The sequence below is a fragment of the Perognathus longimembris genome, chromosome 2 (genome assembly GCF_023159225.1).
Source record: "Perognathus longimembris pacificus isolate PPM17 chromosome 2, ASM2315922v1, whole genome shotgun sequence".
Taxonomy (NCBI): Eukaryota; Metazoa; Chordata; class Mammalia; order Rodentia; family Heteromyidae; genus Perognathus; species Perognathus longimembris.
The window spans coordinates 70,706,224-70,727,828 of record NC_063162.1 but is presented as its reverse complement, the minus strand read 5'-3'; the positions used below and the strand labels follow the sequence as shown (position 1 = coordinate 70,727,828).

The 21,605-nt window shown below is 41.1% G+C and overlaps 1 protein-coding gene across 2 annotated transcripts in view; it reads left to right on the top strand.

Moving 5' to 3' along the window:
* Pou6f2 (POU class 6 homeobox 2) overlaps positions 1-21,605 on the top strand; it is a 386,522-nt gene that overhangs the window by 325,721 nt on the left and 39,196 nt on the right. For both annotated transcript variants that reach the window (XM_048337791.1, XM_048337792.1), the window contains one exon: positions 10,297-10,437. In XM_048337791.1, the coding sequence (XP_048193748.1) occupies positions 10,297-10,437 (141 nt within the window). The remainder of the gene's footprint in view (positions 1-10,296; positions 10,438-21,605) is intronic.

The following is a 21,605-nucleotide window of genomic DNA, read 5'->3' as shown; positions in this document are numbered from 1 at the left end:
TCTGATTTCCACTAGGTGTGTTTCTATAATGCTGACCTCTGTCCTTGAAACTGCTTCAGAATCAAATCAGTGTATTGGATTGACTTGAAAACCAGTGTCTTGCCGCAACTCTGGCCTTGACTATTTTATCAGTAAATTTAAAAATACAAGACGAATGCATCCCTTTGGAGAGCCTTCTACTAAAGTGCCACCAGATGATGGTGTGTTGGCCAAACTTGTTTATTTCTAACTTCCTTCATACTCATTGTCCCTGAGCTCCTTTAATACAGCTCTTGTTGGTTGTCCTGCATAACTGGGATCCTAGACTCCTGCAGCATCTACCCCTTTCCCCAGGGCAATTCTAGAACACTCTCTGGATGTTCATAGGTATCCAGAAAGAGTCCTTTTCCGTCCACCTGCAATGATGTCCATGCTTTGTAAAGCCATCAAAATGAGCCTGACTCTTAACCCTGCATCCAATGACCTCCACGACTCATGAGATGTCCAATGCCTGATACCCCACGAAGTCCCACCACAGCCAGGACATGTGTGGATAGGGTAACTCATGGCGGACACACGATCACCTTGCCTCCAAGCAGTATTGTTCACATTTTACATCACAGAGGAAAGCAGCCCCTTCCGCCATCAGCTATGACACTGTCTCCCTGGAATTTGCTCTTGTCCAGGACACTGGACTAGGGGATATATGTATCTCGGTAGCCCAACTCCATCTTTACCACTGCACTTCAGTTATTAAAGAATAACAATTAACAGTCTTAACCTTCAGTTACAGAAATGTGGCACTAGGTTATTTCATCACTGTGTGAATATAGAACTTCCACAGCCCTAGGCAGTAGAGATCCTTCACCAGCTGTGCCTTCTTCATGAAATCAAAGACATAATGAACAGAGATGAGTGATGCTGCTGTCTGTGTAGCATCACTGTTTTGCACCGAGTTTTTTTTCTGTAATATGCAGTATATTCTAAGATAACAATAACAAGTGTAGTATAGCACATGCATAAACCAATACATGGCCATTTGTTTCTAATACAGAGTATTACTACTGTGCATAATCAAATTGGCTATATTTTCATATGACCAGTAGACATGTTTACATCAACATCATCACAAGTCCATAAGTAACATGTTCTGCTGTGATGTTATGACAGCTATATCACTAGCAAATAGGAGCTTTATCAGCTCCACTATAGTCTTATGGGGCCATAATTCTACATGTGGTTCATCATTGGCTGAAATGAAACAGATGACCTCCAACCAAGAGATAAAGTCTTCTATACAGCCCCATCTCCATCTAACTCCAGCCAGGCAAGGCCTGAGGGCATCAGGGATCTTTTGGTTTAAGATCTCCAGGGAAGAGCTGAGCTTTACTTTGGATGCCACCGTGGTTGAGTTTTCTATGCTAGAGAATTTCCAGCTATGGTCAGAAAGCCCACTCTGGGCCTATTCACTACCCAGGAATCTCCATGCACAGGGATTCCTTGATGCTTGTTCACAGGATCAACTGAAACCTGGGGCAGGGGTGGGGGAAGGAGTCCCAAAGGAGCTCTTGGGACTGACTCCAGATTCAAAGCTCAGGCCAACTAGTCCAGTTTGATATGACAGATTGTAAAGTGTGTATTTAAATAAATTCAGACAAGTTTGCCTCCAAAGGTTTTACTTTTTTCTGTAAAGATTGAAGGGGTGAGCCTACCAATGTCTCAGTCAGGCCTGAGATGGATATTTCTGACTCATTCCCTCACATATTCACATAATACACATTTGTTGAGTGCTTCTTGGCACCTGGCTTTGTGAAAAGCACAAAGACACAGCAGTGAACTAAAATTTATAATATACAGAGAGGAGGAAAGAGGATAAGGAAATAATTGAATAATACATCAGCTTCTAATCAGTGCCATGAAGCGAGGATTCTGGATAGAGAGTAGAAGGGAATCTTTAAGGACTTTTTTATGATGGAAAAATACAGTCCTATGTAAGAATATAAAACATAGTCAAATGAACTACATAAATCTATGACTCAGCTTCTACAATGGTCCATCCATGTCTTACCTCCCTCCCACCACAGCTATGAAACACATTCTAGCCATCATTTTACTTCCTTATGCTGTCTTTGGCATGAATCTCTTCATGAGGGATGATGGTATTGGATAAAGTAGCCAATTAAAGGGCCTCTAGGAAGTTGCTCTGGGAGAATGTCATGTGTCTATAGGAAAGAGAATTCTAGAAATGAAGATAGCAAATGCAAACAGTGAGGTAGTCAATGATCTGCAAAAGAACCATCAGAGTTAGCCTGGGGAGAATGAGGAGCTGAGGGGACTTGGTCTTAAAACATCTGTGAACAGAAGTGCCTACAAGGAATAAAATTATTAAAGTAAAACTTACATGGAGCTTACAATATGCTAGGAACTCTTCCAGTATTTTGCATGTATTCTCATACAGAGGGGTAGATAGTTTATTGTTTTGTGGTAGTGGTGGCCATAGTGATGATGGTGGTGATGGTGGTAATAATAAAGGCGATGATGGCTATGGTGGTAGTGGTGGTGATGGTGGTGGTGGTAATGGTAATGGTGTTCATCATGATGGTGATAGTTACGGTGATGATAGTGGTAGTGGTGAGGGTGATGATGGTGGTGCTGGTGATGGAACCCAGAGCCTCATGCATGATAATCACATGCTCTAAAAAAGAGCTACGCTCACCATACTGTAGCTCTGACTTCATTTATGAAGTCATCACCACTATTCCAGGTTTTACTCAAACTGAAGTAACTGGGACATAGAGAGAGACAGAAAGGATATGGAAAGAGTAACCTTGCTATATGGTTACAGCACTCAAGCTCTCCATCATTACATTGTGCCATTTCCCCTTTGAAAGTAGGATGGCCTATCAATTGCAAGCAGAATCTGTGCAACTCTGAGCAGGTACCGGTGAATGGACTCAGAAGAGCCCTTTTCTGGGCCTCGTGGAATCCCACCTCCACTTCTGTCACTAGCATCCACTCTAGACTGCCATGCCCCTTCAGAGCTGCAGACTGTTCCCTGGCTAGTTTATCATTTCCTGCTTCACTTCCTTGCCTCCAAATATCTTTGACTGTGTGAATACTAGCCACATGTAATAGGGTACATGTCAGTCTCTCCTTCACCATCACCTCTGACATAGTGAAACAGGGAAAGTGCTGGCAAGGTGAAGAAATTAATAAGAGAAAGGGAAGGGGGTTGCACAGTAGCAAGCAATGCTATTTACAAGGACATTTATTCCTTGTCATGTTTCTGACACCAAAAGAACATGGGTTTCCTCCCATGTGGGATTCTCCGGGTCTCTATGACACCAACAAGATGTTCTAGTGCTTCCAGTTCCAACACTGATAACTGCTTGAAGTCAGTGGACATCCCACAAGTCGTTGGCCTCACAGAAGCTATGAGTTGTAGGTTCCTAGGTTACCCATCATTCTACCAACTAGGCTATATATAAATCAGGGATTGTCACCGCGCCCTCTTCAGATACAACAATTTGCTATAGAGGTTCACAGAAAACAGGAAAACAGTTTCTTAGTATAGTATAGAGGGTCCTATAAAGGACACAAATAAACAGATATGAGATGGGCAGAGCAAGGTCCAGAAGGGCCCTGAGTGCCAGAATTTCTGTCCTTGGACAGTTTATGGAGTAGGACCCTCCTTGTGCATGGAGCTGAACCCTATTATGTAAACATGATTATATCATTGGAAAATTGGCAAGTAACTCAGTTCTCCAAAACTCTAAATTGAAAAGTTAGTAGCAAAAACAGCTGGTCCCACATAGCTAATGAGAAGAATGATAGAATGATCATGGGCAATTATGCTAAAAAAAAAAATTTTAAGATTTCAAGTCAGTGTCAGTGGCTCATACCTATAATCTAGCTACTCAGGAGGCCGAGATCTAAAAATCACAGTTCAAAGCCAGCCTAGGCAGATAAATATGGGAGAATTTTACCTCCAATCAATCAGTAAAAATCCAGAAGAGGAGCTGTGGCTCATAATGGTAGAAAGCCAGCCTTGAGCAGAAAAAAGAGAAGGAAGAATGCAAAACCCTGCGTTCAAGTCTCATTAGTAGTGCAAAAGAAAATGAATAATAACAAAGAGAAAAGGAAAGGAAAGATAAAAGATTCTGAGGCTGCTGCATTCCAATTGTGCTGTTGGAATCAAGGCACAAAAATCAGAATATGTCACCGGGTGCTGGTGGTTCATGCCTATAACCCTAGCTACTCAGGATGCTAACTGTAAGGATCACAGTTCAAAGCCAGCCGGGAAGAAAAGCCTGTGAAACACATACGCCAATAAACTACTCAGAAAAAGCTCAAAGTGATGCGTGGCTCAAGTGGTAGAATACTAGCTTTGAGCCAAAGAAGCTTAGGAACAGCACCTAGAGCCTGAGGCCAAGCTCCAGGACACATCATAGCTAACTTGCCTCATTGTGCTGTCATATTTTTGTGATGAGACTTGCAACAATACAAGCATGTAATCGACGCATTTTCATGGAAAATATGACGGCCAACGTTAACGTTTGTGGAACCTGAATTCTTTACCAGGATGCAAAATGTTGAGTCTCTTGGAGAAGATTATGAGGCACAACTTGGAGGAAAGCATTCCTCCATCCTGTGGTGATGTCATCCCAAGTGGCATTTATAAGTTCTTATACATATGATGCCATCAAATGGATCATTGTGGATACCATTCATGTTATCATCATTGACTGTGCACAGGCAACAAGGAGATGCAGCAAGCATATAGATTTGAAAATATGGATTTCTTCTCATGGGATAAACATTCAACAGTATATTGATATAGAAACATAGGGTACACTATTGCAACTCTTAAAGCTTTGTCTTACAAATCTTTTTAATGCATGTCTTCACTATCAAATAAGCAATTACAGGGTCGACTATTTCATAACATTTGGACATGAAACAGGAATAAAACGTAAAATGAATGTCCTTAAGGGAAATTAACAGAAGTTATAAACTAAATCTGTGGACAATGTACTATCAAACCCTGGCTTCAAAATCAAAACAGTGCTTTCCCTATAAATGAATGTGTTCTATCAACTAGAAAAGGAACCAACCAGCAAGTAAAGCTATATTCAAAATACTTTTTCTTTAGTGCTTTCAATTTAAAATACTTTTAAACACCATACTTGCCTTTTCAGTCATAAAACTTACCTGATCTAATCACTGAGTTAGCTGATGGCAAAATGAATTATCCTAGCTCATATTATTCCCAACAGAAGAAGATATCTGTGTAGATGAGCACTAATTCTGATCATCGGACTGCTTTAAAGTCCTCATGAACAAAATGAACTCTTCTTCTGAAGAACATGATACATGCTAGATGCTGTTCAGTTATCTCATTGAGTTCTCTCCCAATACATTCCTGTCTGGACGGGAAAGGATGAGCAAGATTTGGAGTCCTACTTTAGTGATACAAAGCTTTGTTTAAAAATTTTATGTGGAGGGCTGGGAGTATAGCTCATCAGTAGAATGTTTGTCTCGCAAGTGCAAGGCCCTGGATCCAATCCACAGCACCACAAGTTACTTGTAAAATAAATAAATAAAATTTTTAAAGGTTATTTGTGGCTCTCACCTGTAATCCTAGCTGCACCAGAGGCTGGAATCTGAGGGTTGTAGTTTAAAAAAATCTGTGAGACTCTTTTCTCCAATTAACTCTCCAAAAAACCCAGAAATGGAACAGTGGCTCCAACAGTAGTGTTAGCCTTGATCACAAAAGCTTAGAGACAGCAACCACACCCTGAGATCAAGCCCCAGAACTGGCACCAAAAAAAAAAAAATTATTTGTTATCTAATTCTTCCCTGTACGTGGCTTTTTTAGCCTGGTTGTGGCTTCTAGAATTATAGTTTGATATATTCAGGCCCAGAACCCATATGGATATAGCACAAGAACCCTCATTTATAAGCAAGCAGGCACCAGAACCCAGCATGTTCTTCCAGTTGATCTGCTGAAAACACGTTGGCGTAATGTAGTCAAACTTCATTTGGGCCATCTTTTGCTGCTTAGGTTACATTAACAATGAAAGATCTGAATCCATAAACTTGGAGCAGCTTCAAAATATCTAGTTACCCCTGGAACTTAAAGATGCTTATTATGTGCATTTATTGTGCACAGGCTCAATGCTGTCCAAATCTACCCTGGGTCTCCAATCAAAAAGAGGTACTGAGAGGAACGCTGCTAATACGACGTGACTGGGGACAATCCAGAGTGACATGACCTGAGGGAGTGAGGGAAACACTTATGGTTTCCAGACCATCCCCTCCCCCTCCTGCCACTTCTTTTAATGCACATTACATCCCTGCCCTGGCAGTCATGGGCAGAAAGGCCAAGAATTATAACACAGCCTCTGTCGACACCACCGTGGTCACCTCAAGTACTGTATGTTCCAGGTTGACTTGTACCGCCTGCCTGTGTGCATGCATCCACATCCCCCTAGAACCCAGAACCCTTCACAAAGACTCACCAGGGAGCCAGACAGGAGGAAAGATGGCTATCCAATTTGGCATTTGCTCCATTAAGACAGCAAAGAAGAACAAGTTAGATTTCAACTTAAGGCTAGGCTACAGAGGAACTAAACTACCAATAAACAACATCTATCTACTTGTAGTTTCTGAAGCAATCTGGCACAGCAATTAGAATGTACCCATTTCAAATGGTTGCATGAGACTAAATATTCTACACAGCAAGGAAAGAAAGCACTAGGTGAAAAAACAGGCATTAGTCAGAATGGGAGACAATTTTTGCCAGTCTTTCATCTGAAAAGAAATTAATAATCTGAAATTCAGGGAGCTCAGAAAACTCCCGAAGAATCAACAACCCAATTTATAAATGGGCAAATGAATAGCCAGTTCTCAAAAGAAGAAGTACAAATGGTCATAACTGGCCATTATTGGCTATAAAAAAAGATGCAAATCAAACAACTAAGATTTTTACTTTACTCCAGTGGGAATGTCCATCATCAAGAACACAACAACAAATACTGGTGAGAATGGGGAGTGAGGAACACTTAACTATTATTGGTGGGATTGTAAATTAGTGCAACCACTATGGAAGACAAAATGGAGGGTTCTCAAAAAACTAAAAATAAGACCCTGGCACCAGCAGCTCATACCACTCAGGAGCTTTGCAGGAGGTTGTAACACAGAGGACTGAAAAGCCTGGGCAGAAAAGTTCCTGAAAAGTTCCTCTATTTCCAAAAACTGGGGGAAAACTACTATGCATGCAAGCAAGCCAAGCAAGTATGAGGCCCTGAGTTCAAACCTCAGTATTGACAAAAGGAAAAAAATTAAAACTACAATTACCAAACAACACCATTCTTGGGCACATGTCCAAAGGAATGTAAGTCAAGATACCATAAAGACTCTTGCACATTCATGTCACTGTGACACTGTTCACAATAGCCATACTCTAGAGACAACCCTAATGTCCTACAATTGATAAATGGATCGACAAAATGTATATTCACAGAGAAGTATTGTGCAACCATAAGGAAGAAAGAAATTATGTCACTTGCAGGAAATGGGTGGAATTGGAGGTCATCATGATAAGTAAGCCAGGTTCAGAAGACCATAAGTAGAATATTATCTTTCATATGTAGATGCTAGACCTAAAAGTTAAATGTATACATAAATACTGACAGGATTGTATATGTGTTTGTGTGTGTGTGTGTGTGTGTGTGTGTGTGTGTGAACAAGTTTGTCATTGTGAGACTGTTTGAGGGATGACAGGGGAGAGAAGAACTGAAAATGCATAGTATAATGCATTGCACCTGTGAATGAAGAGCACAAAATGAAACTCACCGAGAGCTACTGAGTAATAAGAATAGTGGGGATGAGAAAGTGAGAGTCATCAAGGTCAATATAATTAAAATACAATCATATGTGTGTATGTGTTAAATACTCTGGTGAAACTCTTTTGAACAAAGAAATTTACTCATTTCTAGCCTTCAAGTCCAAGGACCCCGAAGCTAATTTTTAAGTAGATGTTTTGCTTTACATTCAGAATCATCTTTTATTCTTCCTGTAATTCCTGTAATTCCATCAAATACTTGAGTTAAAAACCACTAGTGTAGTGAAAGGAATTCCTAATGACCATTCTTGTACCAGATATGCATAGTAATTCTATAAATCCCTACATGAACTTTTGATTGACTTAGATATTAAGGAAGTGCCTCACAATTGCTGGTTTTTATTTTTATTTTTTCCTATCAATTTGAAATAACTGCTTGTCTTCTTAAAAAATCATGATCCAAATTGCCCACTTGACACTAAAGCCAAAATGCACATAGTTTAATCTCCTTTGAAGAGTAGAGAGTATATTTTGGGATGACCCTGAAACGTGGGAATTTCATTATGATTTCAACTTGGATTATGTAAAAGAAAGGTGAACATAGCAACCACAGCAACTAACAGATGACCTGAGATTGCCTTACAATGTACCCTCTGAGCTGGAAGTTAGGGGGTATTGTTCTCCTTGCCTCTGGAATGTGGATCCTTCATTGTAGGTAATAAAGCTAGAATAGTTTTCTCTCTACATATGACATGAGTCACCTCATGTCCATTCCATTCAGAAAAACAAGACAGAAAGCAATTTGAATGTTAACTCCCATGGTAGTAATCTAGGATTAGACAGTGTTTCTCTTCAGGCCAAAGAATGTGAATTTTTTTCTTCTTAAAATAAGACTAATTATTATCTTTTAATTTTTTAGGAGACAGATAAAAGCAAAAGACATAAAATAATGACCTGAAGATAGGTTTTCATTATTAAAACAATGTACTAGGTCCATAGAATTACTGTATGTAGAACTAGTTCTGTGATTTGGTTATAAATAAATAAGCCAATAAGACAAGGATATCACATTAATGAAAGCAGAATAAATTCTTAGTTTTTTTTTTATTCCCTCCGATGATTTGTATTTTGTTGCTTATCGGATCGAATAAACTGTAGGCAATTTCTTGAAGAAATTAAATCATAAGAAACATTTTTTAAAAGTGAGGAGGAAACAAGAGAAATTGAAACAGAGGCTGAAGAGGATAAAGAAGAAAGTTTTAAGAAAAAGAAACATTTTCAGAAGAGCTTCCAGGACTTGAATTATATGTGGCATTAATTTTTTTTCCACCAAGTCTGAGTCTTGGCAGGTTTCTACTAAAATGCAGGAATTTCATGGATGTGGGACCCAGTGATAGGAAATACATTATTATACACAGCGATTGTTGTACTTGGGAGAAACTATAGAGGGGAAAAAAATAACACCCTAGAATAAATACAAATGAAATTCATGTATCAAAACCAATACTGTGAAAATAGTTTAAATGTTTCTTGAATTTATATCTAGTCATTAACCTAAATGCAGATTTTAGTTCAAGCCACACTTCTGCCTCATGGTCAGAAGGCCTGAAAACCTGTGGCGTGGAAAATTGGCAGGATAAAGAATATTGAACTGGTCTCCATGGAGAAATAGATTTGGCAGCCATAGCCTTCTTCTCAGACTGGTGGTCTCTTGCCGCTGTCTCTCTTCCTCTCTGTTTTACTGCTGTCCCAGGAAAAGAGACCAGAGGCAGGCTCTGTGATAGCTGAAACAGCAAGCCAATGTCAACCTCACTGGTCGCCACAGGACTTGTCTCATTGCCCTTGAGTCTCATGGTCAGAAGTGACCAAAATGTCCCAGGAGGCCTTCTGAGAGCACCGAATGTGGGGTTTCCTTTTCTATTACTTTGATTTTCTTCTTCCCCTGAAGGAGGAAAGGGATGAGACACCTGCCTCACTCAACTACCCTAAAGGAAACTTGGCTTCATAAGTGGAAATAATAAATCCATTTACAAAAACTCTAAGAATCAATTCATACCCTCCTCTCCCCACCACCACCCAGCCCTCCTTGATGACTTCAAGGAAAGCAGACATTCCCTCAGGGTTTACGAATTCTAGAGAAGAGAAGCCAAGGAATTCTTTGAAGTCATCTCTCAGCCCCCCCCCACAGGCTAGGTTGGGGCTCCTCTCTCCTGGGGGGGGGAGGGGGAAGCGAAGCCCACCCTCCAACCAGACAGCCCGTGCTGATGAAGAAGGTTTTTCCCTCCAGCCCCCTTTCCAACCTCTGCCAAGCCAGAGCTTCAGAAAGGGCAGAATGTTCCCTCAGGTTCCTCTAGTGGGTTTAGGGGCCTTTGCATGAGCAACCTGGGGCAGGAGTGACCTTCCCTGAGTTAATGCTGTGTCCCTGTGCTGTGTCGTGGTGGTTTTTACCCTGCTGTTTTCTTTCTTTACAGCTGGTTAATAATCCGCTAGCAAGTCAGGCGGCGGCAGCTGCAGTGGCTATGGGCTCAGTAGCCAGCTCGCAGGCCTTTGGCAATGCCATCTCCAGTCTTCAGGGGGTCACAGGTCAACTAGTTACTAATGCACAAGGACAGGTGAGTGGGAGATGGGAACCCGAGTGCATTTTTATGGCAGACTGAACTCGGAGAGCAAATAAATTGCTTTTGCATGACAGTGACATGGAACTGCAACTATTGGAGACATATAAATAATGTTTACCAGCAATGTCAAGAACAGGAGAAGGGTTGAGAGGTGTTTCTATATTTTAGAAGCAAGATTTTATTTCTATTCTCTTTCCTTCCCCTACCATGTCAAAGTTTTATTTATTTTTAATTTGTATACGAAGACTCTTGTTATGACCATAGTGGAAGAAGTTCCCTTTCGGTTCTGGAATAATATTTGAAACAAACAAAAAGTTAAATTTTGGAACTAAAATTTCAATTTGGCTTTTGTTTTAAAAGATTTTTTTTTCACTTTTATCAGAAAGGAAAGCCATGGATACCATAGGGAAACTGGTTAAGTTTCCTTTCCTAATTGCTGGAAGGTTTCTGAGCTGACCTCAATAAAGTCAACTTCTGAATGCATGAAAAAGGTCTATAAAAAGAACAAAAAGAAAGGGCACATTAGACAGATGCCAACTGCAAGTCTGCCTTGGTGCAGCAAACTCCCGTAGAAGAACAGGAAGTTTGTAGATTATCTTCAGCCTGTCAGGCCCCTAAACCATCCCCACGAGAGTGCCAGTGCCTTATAATTCCTAGCACCTATGTCATGTTCACCAAAGTGACAGTGATAGAGCTTCAATCCATGCCACCCACACCCCTCCCATACACACATGTCCCCAGAGCAGCTTAAGAAAACAAACCAGAGCCAGCAGGGTGGCTCCCACTTGTAATCCTAGCTACTCAGGAGGCTGAAGTCTGAGGATCCTCATTCAAAGCCAGTATGAACCAAAAAGTCCGTGAGATTCTTATCTTCAATAAACTATTCAAAAAAGCCAGAAATGGCACTGTGGCTCAAGTGATAGAGCACTAGACTTAAGCAACAGAAGCTCAGGGACAGTGCCTAGGCCCTGAGATAAAGCCCTATGAGCCTCACTAAAAAGAAGGAAAGGGCAGGGAAAAGGAAAGGTAAAGGTCGAAGCACATGCTCTGAAGGGTGCCCAGCCCCAGTGATCAAGACCATGGGGGGAGGGGGGAGCCTCAGTGGACTATTTGTGATCATAAAATTCATAAAACATTGGCATCTTTGCCAAGATTTTTCCTCCCAGAGTTATTATTGCCTAGAATTCTGCTTTGGGAAGCACAGAAATTGTCTTAAGCCCTAGTTTTTTGGGTTTTTAAAAATTTTTACATAAAGAGTAAACATAGATGCATTAACCTTGTTCTATTTCCTGGGCGGGTGCAGAATTGTCCCGTCAGGCGCCCAAGGGCTGAACGATGGAGCTTGTCAAAGAGAGGCCTCGTGTAATGAATCATCTTATCACACGTGCACACTGCCCATACTAAAGGAGGGTCGCACGCACGCTGTGACCTCCACAGTAACCTTTCGGTGTCTGCTTTAACCCTTGTTCCAATCCCTTTTCATCAAAGGATTGTTTTATGCAGCAGGCTTGAAATAGAGACTCACCAAAGCCTATTAAGATTTCTGAAGGGATGGGGTATTAGGCTGAAGGAAAAGTTGTTTTGAATAGCTATAACTCATACTTACATCAGGTCAGTACTGGATGCAGTTACCTAAAGCTGTGGCCAGAATTAGAACAGCCCATGAGCAGGTGGCCCTTCAAATGTAAATGCTAAGAATTCCAGAAACCACATCCACTGGTGTTTATTTCCCTCTGACCTTGTTTTTTTTTTTTTTTTTACCTGCTCCAACATTCAAGAAAAATGCAGGATTATTTCCCATGAGTTGAGTGTTTGTGATGGAGGAATGCATTACTGTTTAGAAGGGTTATTAGCTTACTCTTCTGGCATCTTAATAACACATCATTTAGCCAATTAAACTGTCAGGGCCCTAGAGTTCCAACCTTTTCTACCCTGGGTTGCAGGGCTATCTCTCCCCCAGGGCTATCTCCAGAGCAGAAAATTGACTAATATCTTATAGGTTGCATAGAAATTGACTTTATCTTAAAATTTTTATCGTAAAAATTATGTTGTGATTGGGGAGATTGTTGATAGGGGGAAATGTTTTTTGGGTGTTTTTTTAATATTTTGAGAATGTTTTGCATGTATGTGTTTATGTGTGTGTCAGTTCTGAGGCTTGAACTCAGGACCTAAGTGCTATCCTTGAGCTTTTTTGCTCAAGGCTACTGCTCTACCACTTGAGCCACAGTTCTACTTCTGGTTTTTTGCTGGCTAGTTGAAGCTAAGAGTCTCGTGGACTTTCCTGCACAGACTGGGTTCAAACTGCAATCCTCAGATCTCAGCTTCTTAAGTAACTAGTATTACAAGCAAGAGCTACTAGCACCCAGCTTGTTTAGGATAGTCTGATAAAGAACATAACATTCTGGGCTGGGGATATAGCCTAGTGGCAAGAGTGCCTGCCTCGGATACACAAGGCCCTAGGTTTGATTCCCCAGCACCACATATACAGAAAATGGCCAGAAGCGGCGCTGTGGCTCAAGTGGCAGAGTGCTAGCCTTGAGCGGGAAGAAGCCAGGGACAGTGCTCAGGCCCTGAGTCCAAGGCCCAGGACTGGCCAAAAAAAAAAAAAAAAAAAAAAAGAACATAACATTCTTAAAGTTAAAAAAAAAAAAAGTACATTCAGTATATCGGTAGTACCTGCTCAAGAAGTCTTGTGATTTTTTTTGTAAACACGTGCAGAAAGAGCCCAATTGAAACATTTTCAGTAGATGAGCTAGCCAGCTTCTTTCATGAGCATCACACTTTCTGTTGCAATCCTTACAAGTAGTCATGAACACCTACCACCAAAAAAAGAGAAGCAGCAACTACTTGGGGCGTGTGTGTGTGTGTGTGTGTGTGTGTGTGTGTGTGTGTGTGTGTGTGTGTTGTCTGTGTGTATCAACTATTTCACACAATTCAGAAAATTTCCCATTCATAATGACCTTAAAATCTAAACCTAAGTTATAAAAGCTTATTTTCCTGATAGACTACCGAGGCTCCGTCTCCAGAGCAGGCACCAGACAGGAGCTTCTGATCCAGTGACCTCCTCCTCCCTTCCCAGCTGCCCGGCTTTGCTTGGCTACCTGGAACAGAAAGTGGGGACAAGGCTGGCTTTGACTCCAGTCCTATTCAAGACTGGGCTTAGGCTTTCTGGTCATCTTGGGACATGGGCCTCATCCCCATGCTTCAAGTTCAGGAACCGCGTTAGGCAATCCTGGGGCTGCCTTTCATTGACCAGAAGCTTCCTTCTGTCTGCTGGCCTTCAGCTCTCAGCTGGAAGAAATCCTACCATCTGAGGCTTGCTGTTGTGCTTCTCAGTGTCGGGATCTGGGAGTGTCTCCTATAACTTGATTTCAGCAAATAGAAGTGAAAAATGTCAATACACTGAAGGCTTCTTTTTTGTTCCTTTTTCCACCAGTCACTATTATAAACAAATATGGAAATTTTTCCAATTTTTTCATACCTTTCTAACTTTTCCCATTCATAGCCATTAATTCAAGAGATAGACAGTAATCAATAGAGTTACTAATTTCTACAGATACTATATTCTAAAGTAACAATGCATACCTTACCCAGGGTTGATGAGTATTTTAAATTATCATACCAAACTTTCCTAATGTGGTAAGGTAGCAAATGTCCTCTGAGCAATTAGTGGTTATGAAACTGACATTATTTATGGTTGTGCTGAGAACATTCTAGTTCTCTTCACTTGATTGGGATTTGTGTAAGAATGAGACGCAGGCACTGGAATAAACACGAGTGATGGCATTTGAATCCCTGGCTGGCAAATGTGACTTTGAGGAAAATTTCATGAACTTTCTAGGCCTATTTTCCTGATTTACAGAATAAGGATAATAAAATCAAAGCCTCTGAGGTGTACAGATGAAATGAGAGAGTATGTGAAGAAAGAAGCCTATGGCAGTGCCTGTGCATGTGGTACCAAATGGCTGCCATCATGGTCGTCTTTGTCATCATTATTGCTCAAAGCTTTTTCACGCACTGACAAGTAGAAAACTGTATTTGGTTTGGAAATGTAGCACACTATATTAGCATAATGCACAGGTAATGAGAATAGGCTCTGGAACCACACTGGTGTTCACCATCTATAAGACCTTGGGCAGCTAGCTAACTTCCTGTCCTCCTGTCTTCTTCATCTGAAACAATAGGGGTGACAATGGCACCAGCTCTTAGGATCAAGGGGTGTAGAGTGGGGCTCAGACATGTAACCATCTCTCCTCATCATCACCCAATATACGCTGTCCATTGATCGGGTTAGTAAAGCTCTCATTCATAACTTCACACAAACCTGTGGGAAAGTCTGTGCATGTGTGAGCAGTGTGAAAAGGTGTGAATCTTAGCGAAATGTTATTTTACAGATATCCAACCAACTTATCCTGGATACTTAGAGGGGTAGGAGGGGGGCGTGAAAGAGGAAGTGTGAAGGGGTAAGGAGGTGTAAGGGTGAGGAGGGGAGGGAGAGATTAGAGGGGGGTGTCTGAGGAGGTTGATATGTGTGTGTGTGCACACACTAGTGACACTCCATATGTTCCTGATTTGGCAAGTAGATTTACCATCGATTTGTTCTGCTGTGGAGTTGGTTTCCCTTATGCCCCTGGCAATATCTCCTTATTGGCATTATTACAGAAAAGTAAAAGCAAATGAAATTTTATTTTATCCTGGGGTTAAGGGAAGCATTTTACATTTTAACTGAAGCTCGGAATGTTTCCTGATGAAATTAAGCCCTGGCCCGCTGTGGAGATTTCCTGAGCTGAAGCAGGTAAAAAAATCACAGCCCCTCCTTCCATCTTTAAAGGGACAGTCAACTGAAAGTAAAACACAACTAAGTATCATTAACTTGTTGTTTTATTTTTACCCTTTCTGTTGGTTGGTGCGATTTTGTTTTGTTTTTATTTTGAGCTATATCCTCACTATGAAATCCAGACTGGTCCTAAAGTCATGCACTTCAGCCTCCTAAATGCTGGGATTACAGGCATGAACCAACCTTCCAGTAATACTTATTTTGCATGTATAAAAGAAAACAGCTGACTGCTGGTGGCCCACATCTGTGATCCTAACTACTCAGGAGGCTGAGATCTGAAGATCTCAGTCTGAAACCAACCCAGGCAGGAAAGTCTGTCAGACTTAATTAACCACCACAAAGCTGGAAGTAGAGGTATTGCTCAAGTGGTAGAACACCAGCCCTGAGCAAAAAATTCTCAGGCATAGCACCCAGGCCCTAAGTTCAAGCCCCAGGATAGGCCCAAAAATGGAAGAAGAAAAAGAAAAGAGATGAACCTACTGAATTTATTCAACACTACACAAGCTATTATATGAGTAAACCAAGGCTGAACAGAGCATGTTTGGTGAGACTGAAGGATTTGCTGTGGCTAGAAGGTTGCCTCTTAAAATGACCACAGGCCATAATGAAAAATTACAATCTAATAAGTCTAGTAGTGGGCTCTGCATTATGGCCTGGAGCAGATACCCTTGACTGCACAAAGCCTTTGACAGTAGCTAGTCTCTGTTCCACAGCCATGGGTTGGTGAGAGATAGGTAGAGAGGCAGGAACAACAACCAGCACTGAATAAGCACACCCAACCAGAAGGTCGTGCAAACACATTGTTTTCAAATATGGTGAAGAACATATAGGAATCAGCCATCAGTGCATGGCTATAATCCTAGCTGCTCAAGATTGGAAATGCTGAGTCCAGGCCAGCCCAGGGAGAGAGGGACTTGGGAAACACCAAGCTGGATGGGGTACTGCCTGCTCATCACCCCCAGCAAACCAGGCCATGGGGGAGGGACACTAGGGAAACACCAAGCCTGCTCATCACCCCAGCTAGCCAGGAAGATTATGGTTCAGACGGGCCCAGGCAAAAATAAGAGATCGTATTCAAAATAAAATAACTAAAGTAAAAAGGAACTGGGGGGTGTGGCTCAAGTGGTAGAGCATCTACCTAGTAAATGCACGGTCTTGAGTTCAAACCCCAGCACCACCACTAATAACAAAAATAAATAATAATAGTAATAAAATTGAAGAAACTTAATGTTTATATGCAGATGTTCTTCTGATTTGAAATAATGAAGTAAAATAACATCTCCAAGCGAAAATGTAGCAGCTAAGAACATGGTTTTTCTTGTTTTGGTTTTTGTTTTATCTTTGAGCCAGTACTGGGGCTTGAACTGAGGAACTGGCATTGTCCCTGAGCTTGTTTTGCCCAAGGACAAAACCACCTTGAGCCACAGCTCCACTTTCCCTTTTTTGGTGGTTAATCAGAAATAAGAGTCTTCAATGACTTTCCTGCCTGGCTGGCTTTAACCCATTATCCTCACATCTCAGCATTCTGAGTAGCTAGGATAACAGGCTTGAGCCACTGGCACCCAGCCAAACATGTGTTTTTAAACACAAATGCTGTCATTTATCAGCTTTGAGACTATGAGTATGTTATATCAATTTCCTACCCTGTGCGTGCACACATACATACACACACACATATATTCACTTTGATATATTTTTTTACCTATGTATACATATACACGTAGACATACTTACACTTGGAAACTGTAGAGAGGTATAAACTTTACCAAATAAACACTAAGTATTTTAATTTCTAATCTCAGTGTTCTTATTTGGGTAGATCAAAGGAACTGGAGAGGAAGTTTCTCTTTTGTTTAATTTTTATTTTTATTGTTATTATAAAGGTGACATACAGAGGGGTTACAGTTACATAAGTCAATTAATGAATACATTACTTTTTGGACAATGTTACCCCTTCCCTCACTTTCTCCCAATTTTTCCCTCTAGAAAGGATGTTTCAAGGAAGTCTCTAGCCATACGAGAGTCTCTTGAAAAACCTAACTCATGGCCAGACTCTGTGGCTCATACCTGTAATCCTACCTACTTAGGAGGCTAAAATCTGAGGATCACAGTTCAAAGCCAGCCCAGGCAGGAAGTCCAGGAGACTCTTATCTGTGGCTCAAGTGATAGAGCACTAGCCTGTAGCAAAAAGCTCAGAGACAGCACATAAGTCCTGAGTTCAAGCCCCAGGACTGGCACAATCTACACTGTACCGTGCTTGAGAAACTTAGTCTTGAAGGTATCAGGGTCGTGGGGAACCAGCAAGGCATCTTGGTGGTGAGCAAAGAGGTGCATGCTTCAGAGCTAGGCCAAAAGCCTGTCCCAGTCTTCTGGCAGGCTTTCCAATTGGGCCACACAACAAAATGACTAATGATCCATCATAAGGCCTCAATGCTTCCAGATCTTTACCTGAGAGAACTGTTCCTCCAATGACATAAAACTTTGCAGAGAAAACCAGAAATTACTACTGAGTTTTTGAACTTAAGAACCAATGACTACAAATTCTACTTAACATTACACGATCTGTTTTTTTAGAGGCAAGAATTAAAATACCACATGAGATAAGCATTGTTAAACATACTGTAATTTACACATGTAAAAAAAATGTTCTGAGCTGTTATAATTGAGGGGAGAATTATTAATTTATTCTTTTTCCCCCCAGAGCTGAGGACTGAAGGTCCTCAGGGTCTTGTACAAGCCCCAGACTTGTTCATTTATAAACAGCCTTAACCAGATTGAGTTTCAGCAAGACTATGCCCTTTTTTTTTCTTTCTTTCTTTCTTTTTTTTTTTTTGCCAGTCCTGGGGCTTGGACTCAGGGCCTGAGCACTGTCCCTGGCTTCTTTTTGCTCAAGGCTAGTACTCTGCCACTTGAGCCACAGCGCCACTTCTAGCCATTTTCTGTATATGTGGTGCTGGGGAATCGAACCCAGGGCCTCATGTATATGAGGCAGGCACTCTTGCCACTAGGCCATATCCCCAGCCCAAGACTATGCCCTTTTTAATATTTAGTGTTCAGTAGAAAGTCAGGGAAGAAAATAAATATTATTTGTGTCTACATTTTTTCCAACTCAAAAATGGCAGGTAGGGAAGAAAATTCTGGAACATGAGTCAGTATTTCAAGAACCAGATCTGCTTTTCTGAAAACTATTTTTCTAGGTAAGCAGAGCCTTATCAAAGAAGGAAGCATATTAAATATCCTTGTGGTCAGTAGTCAATCTCCACATAAGCATTCAGTTTATTAGGTATGCCATATGCCTAAGACTGCATCCCACTTTCTTCTTGGTCCATAAATTGTGGACATGATTCATATTCTTTTTTTTTTCCAGTCCTGAGACTTGTACTCTGGGCCTGGGTGCTGTCCCTGAGCTCTTTTTACTCAAGGTTAGCACTCTACCACTTGAGCCACAGTGCCACTTCCCGCTTTTTCTGTGATTTAATTGGAGATAAGTGTCTCACAGACTTTCCTGCCCAGGCTGACTTAAAGTGGTGATCCTCAGATCTCAGCCTCCTGAGAAGCATGAATTACAGGTATAAGCTACCAGTGCCCAGCTATGATTCATATTCTTAAATAAGCCAAAAAGAAAGAAAATGAGAACTAGATCAAAGATAGGGATACATGGAAAGTCGCAGTTCAGAACAATGAGGGAGGCTGGGCTCAAGTTCAAGGACACAGAAGTAGACCATTGACTAGAGCAGTCAGATTTTAACCATTACTCATAAAGACCTTGCTCTGATTGCCATTTAGCTCAGCACCCAGCCTTCTCCATATGGAATACATAACAAAATAAGTGAATCTTGAGAAGATATTCAGGTAGAAAGTTCAGAATACCGAGGTAAAATCAAATGGTGATACAGGTTTATTTATACTTACAAGCGAAGGACATTGATCAAATAGAAAACAATGTGTGGAACTCTGGTTCTGATATTCATACTAAGCTAGACTCACTGAAGTAACAGGTAGGCAGGGGAAATACATCTTCACACGGCAGGCAGGATAAAGAACATGGATTTTCGAGTCAGACAAACGGAAGAGTAACTAGCCCTGAGTCCATCCCCACACACCTCTGCAATCCCAAACAAAGCATCTGATCTCCCCAAGGGCCAGTTTTCTCTTCTGGGAAATAACAACTGTGTCTAGAAGGATTAATATGAATGATGATCATGAAGTTACTATATAACTGTCATTCATTTAGCACTGTCAGTGTATTAGGGAATACTTAATAGACAACACTTAGGTCACTCCATCACAGTACATTGGGATTTATCCCTACTGATGTTTTTTTGTTTGTTTGGGTTTGGGTTTTTTTGTGCCAGTAATAAGACTTGATCTCGAGGCCCTATGCACCTGTTTGGGGTTTTCTGCTCAAGCTAGCACTCTACCACTAGAACTATACCTCCACTTTCAGCTTTTTTTTTTTTTTTTGCCAGTCCTGGGGCTTGAACTCAGGGCCTGAGCACCGTTCCTAGCTTCTTTTTGCTCAAAGCTATCACTCTGCTACTTGAGCCACAGCACCACTCTGGCCTTTTCTATATATGTAGTGCTGGGGAATCGAACCCAGGGCTTCATGTATACAGTGCAACCACTCTACCACTAGGCCATATTCCAAGCCCCCACTTTCAGCTTTTGGCTGGTTAATCAGAGACAACGATCTCTCTGATTTATCTGTCCAGACTGACTTCAAACTGTAATCCTCAGATCTCAGCCTCCTAAGGAGCTAGAATTCCAGGCATAAGCCACCAGGACCCAGCTTCTGTGCATGTGTTTTTAAAGGGTCTTTTACAGTAGGAACAAGAAGACAGAGAAACCCCATTTGGGTGAGTTAGTCTGGCCCTCTTTGCTCACATCTGTCAAACACTACCTGATCATTAGAGATAAGAGAGCAGACTGGTCACCTATGAAAACCAAGATTTCAATTTTATGAGGAAAAACTCATCAGCATAATTGTAATAAGTTGTGGTCTTTGTTGTGAGAAATGAGAAATTTGAAGGTCTCACCCAAAAGCACATTCAGAAAAAAAAAAACACTACTAGCAGGAAATTGAAAACGTAATGCATGTTACAGTGATGAGGGCAACTTTTTTTTTCTGATTGAACAGATAGATAAATATCGCCTGTAACTATCAAAATATATTTAATTTTGCCACAACAATGGACTTTCTTTTCTCCAAAACACCTTGGACTGTAGACCTGAGTGATGGTTCTTGGGGTGGCTTCATTTCTTGCCCTAACAGCCCCCGCCCCCCCACACACACGTTAGTGGCTTGTTTTGTTGTGTTTATCCTAATTTAAATTCAGCTTTACAGCCTGAATGTGCTCACTGAGGATAAACAGAACCAGGAGATGCTAAATATGTATAGCACTTTCTTGAGCCCTAGCCAATTATTTTCTTCACTAATTCCCATTGAAAAAGAACCTATTTCAATGAAGGGTAAATTTAGGATATTGGAGATCACTGGTCCCCAAGTATTGTTTTTCCTGTATCTCTTTTTTTAATTCTTCTTATTTAGGAAGATACATAAAATAAATGGTTCCTAGCTCCAGGGCTTTATTTGAGAATATTTGCTAAAGCTTTGAAGGACAGAGGCAAGGTGTTCTCTCAAGCAATAAATAACCTTAATCTGATTTAGCCAATCTACCATCAACAGGTGGAAGCAGAAATACTTTCCAAAATTTTAAGTGTTTTTCACTGGTATTAAAACTTGCAATCTTAGGCAAAGCCATGAAATGGCTCACAAAGTTAGGCTATAAAAAAGCTGGGGGCGGGGGCAGGTATTCTTGCAATTCTACAATGTTGGCAGCTTCAGAGAAAATGGGAAGAACTGATCATTTAAATTTTAATCTTTGGGGAAAGAGTGGGGGAAAGCATCCTTCAGAATTTGTCTCAAGCAAGGTATGGTAATACATACCTGTAATACCAGATTACAGAAGCTAAGTCAGGAAGATTAGAAGTTCCAGGGCAGTCTGGGCAATGCATGAAGACCCTAACTCAAAAAGAAAAAGGGGGGCTGGGAGTGTGGCTTAGTGGTAGAATGCTTGCCTTACATTCATGAAGCCCTGGGTTCAATTCCTCAGCACCACATAAATAGAAAAGGCTAGAAGTGGTGCTGTGGCTCAAATGGCAAAGTGCTAGCCTTGAGCAAAAAGAAGCCAGGGATAATGCTCAGGCCCTGAGTTCAAGTCCCAGGACTGGCAAAAAAAAAAAAAAACAATATGGAAGGAAGGAAGGAAGGAAGGAAGGAAGGAAGGAAGGAAGGAAGGAAGGAAGGAAGGAAGAAAAAGAGGGA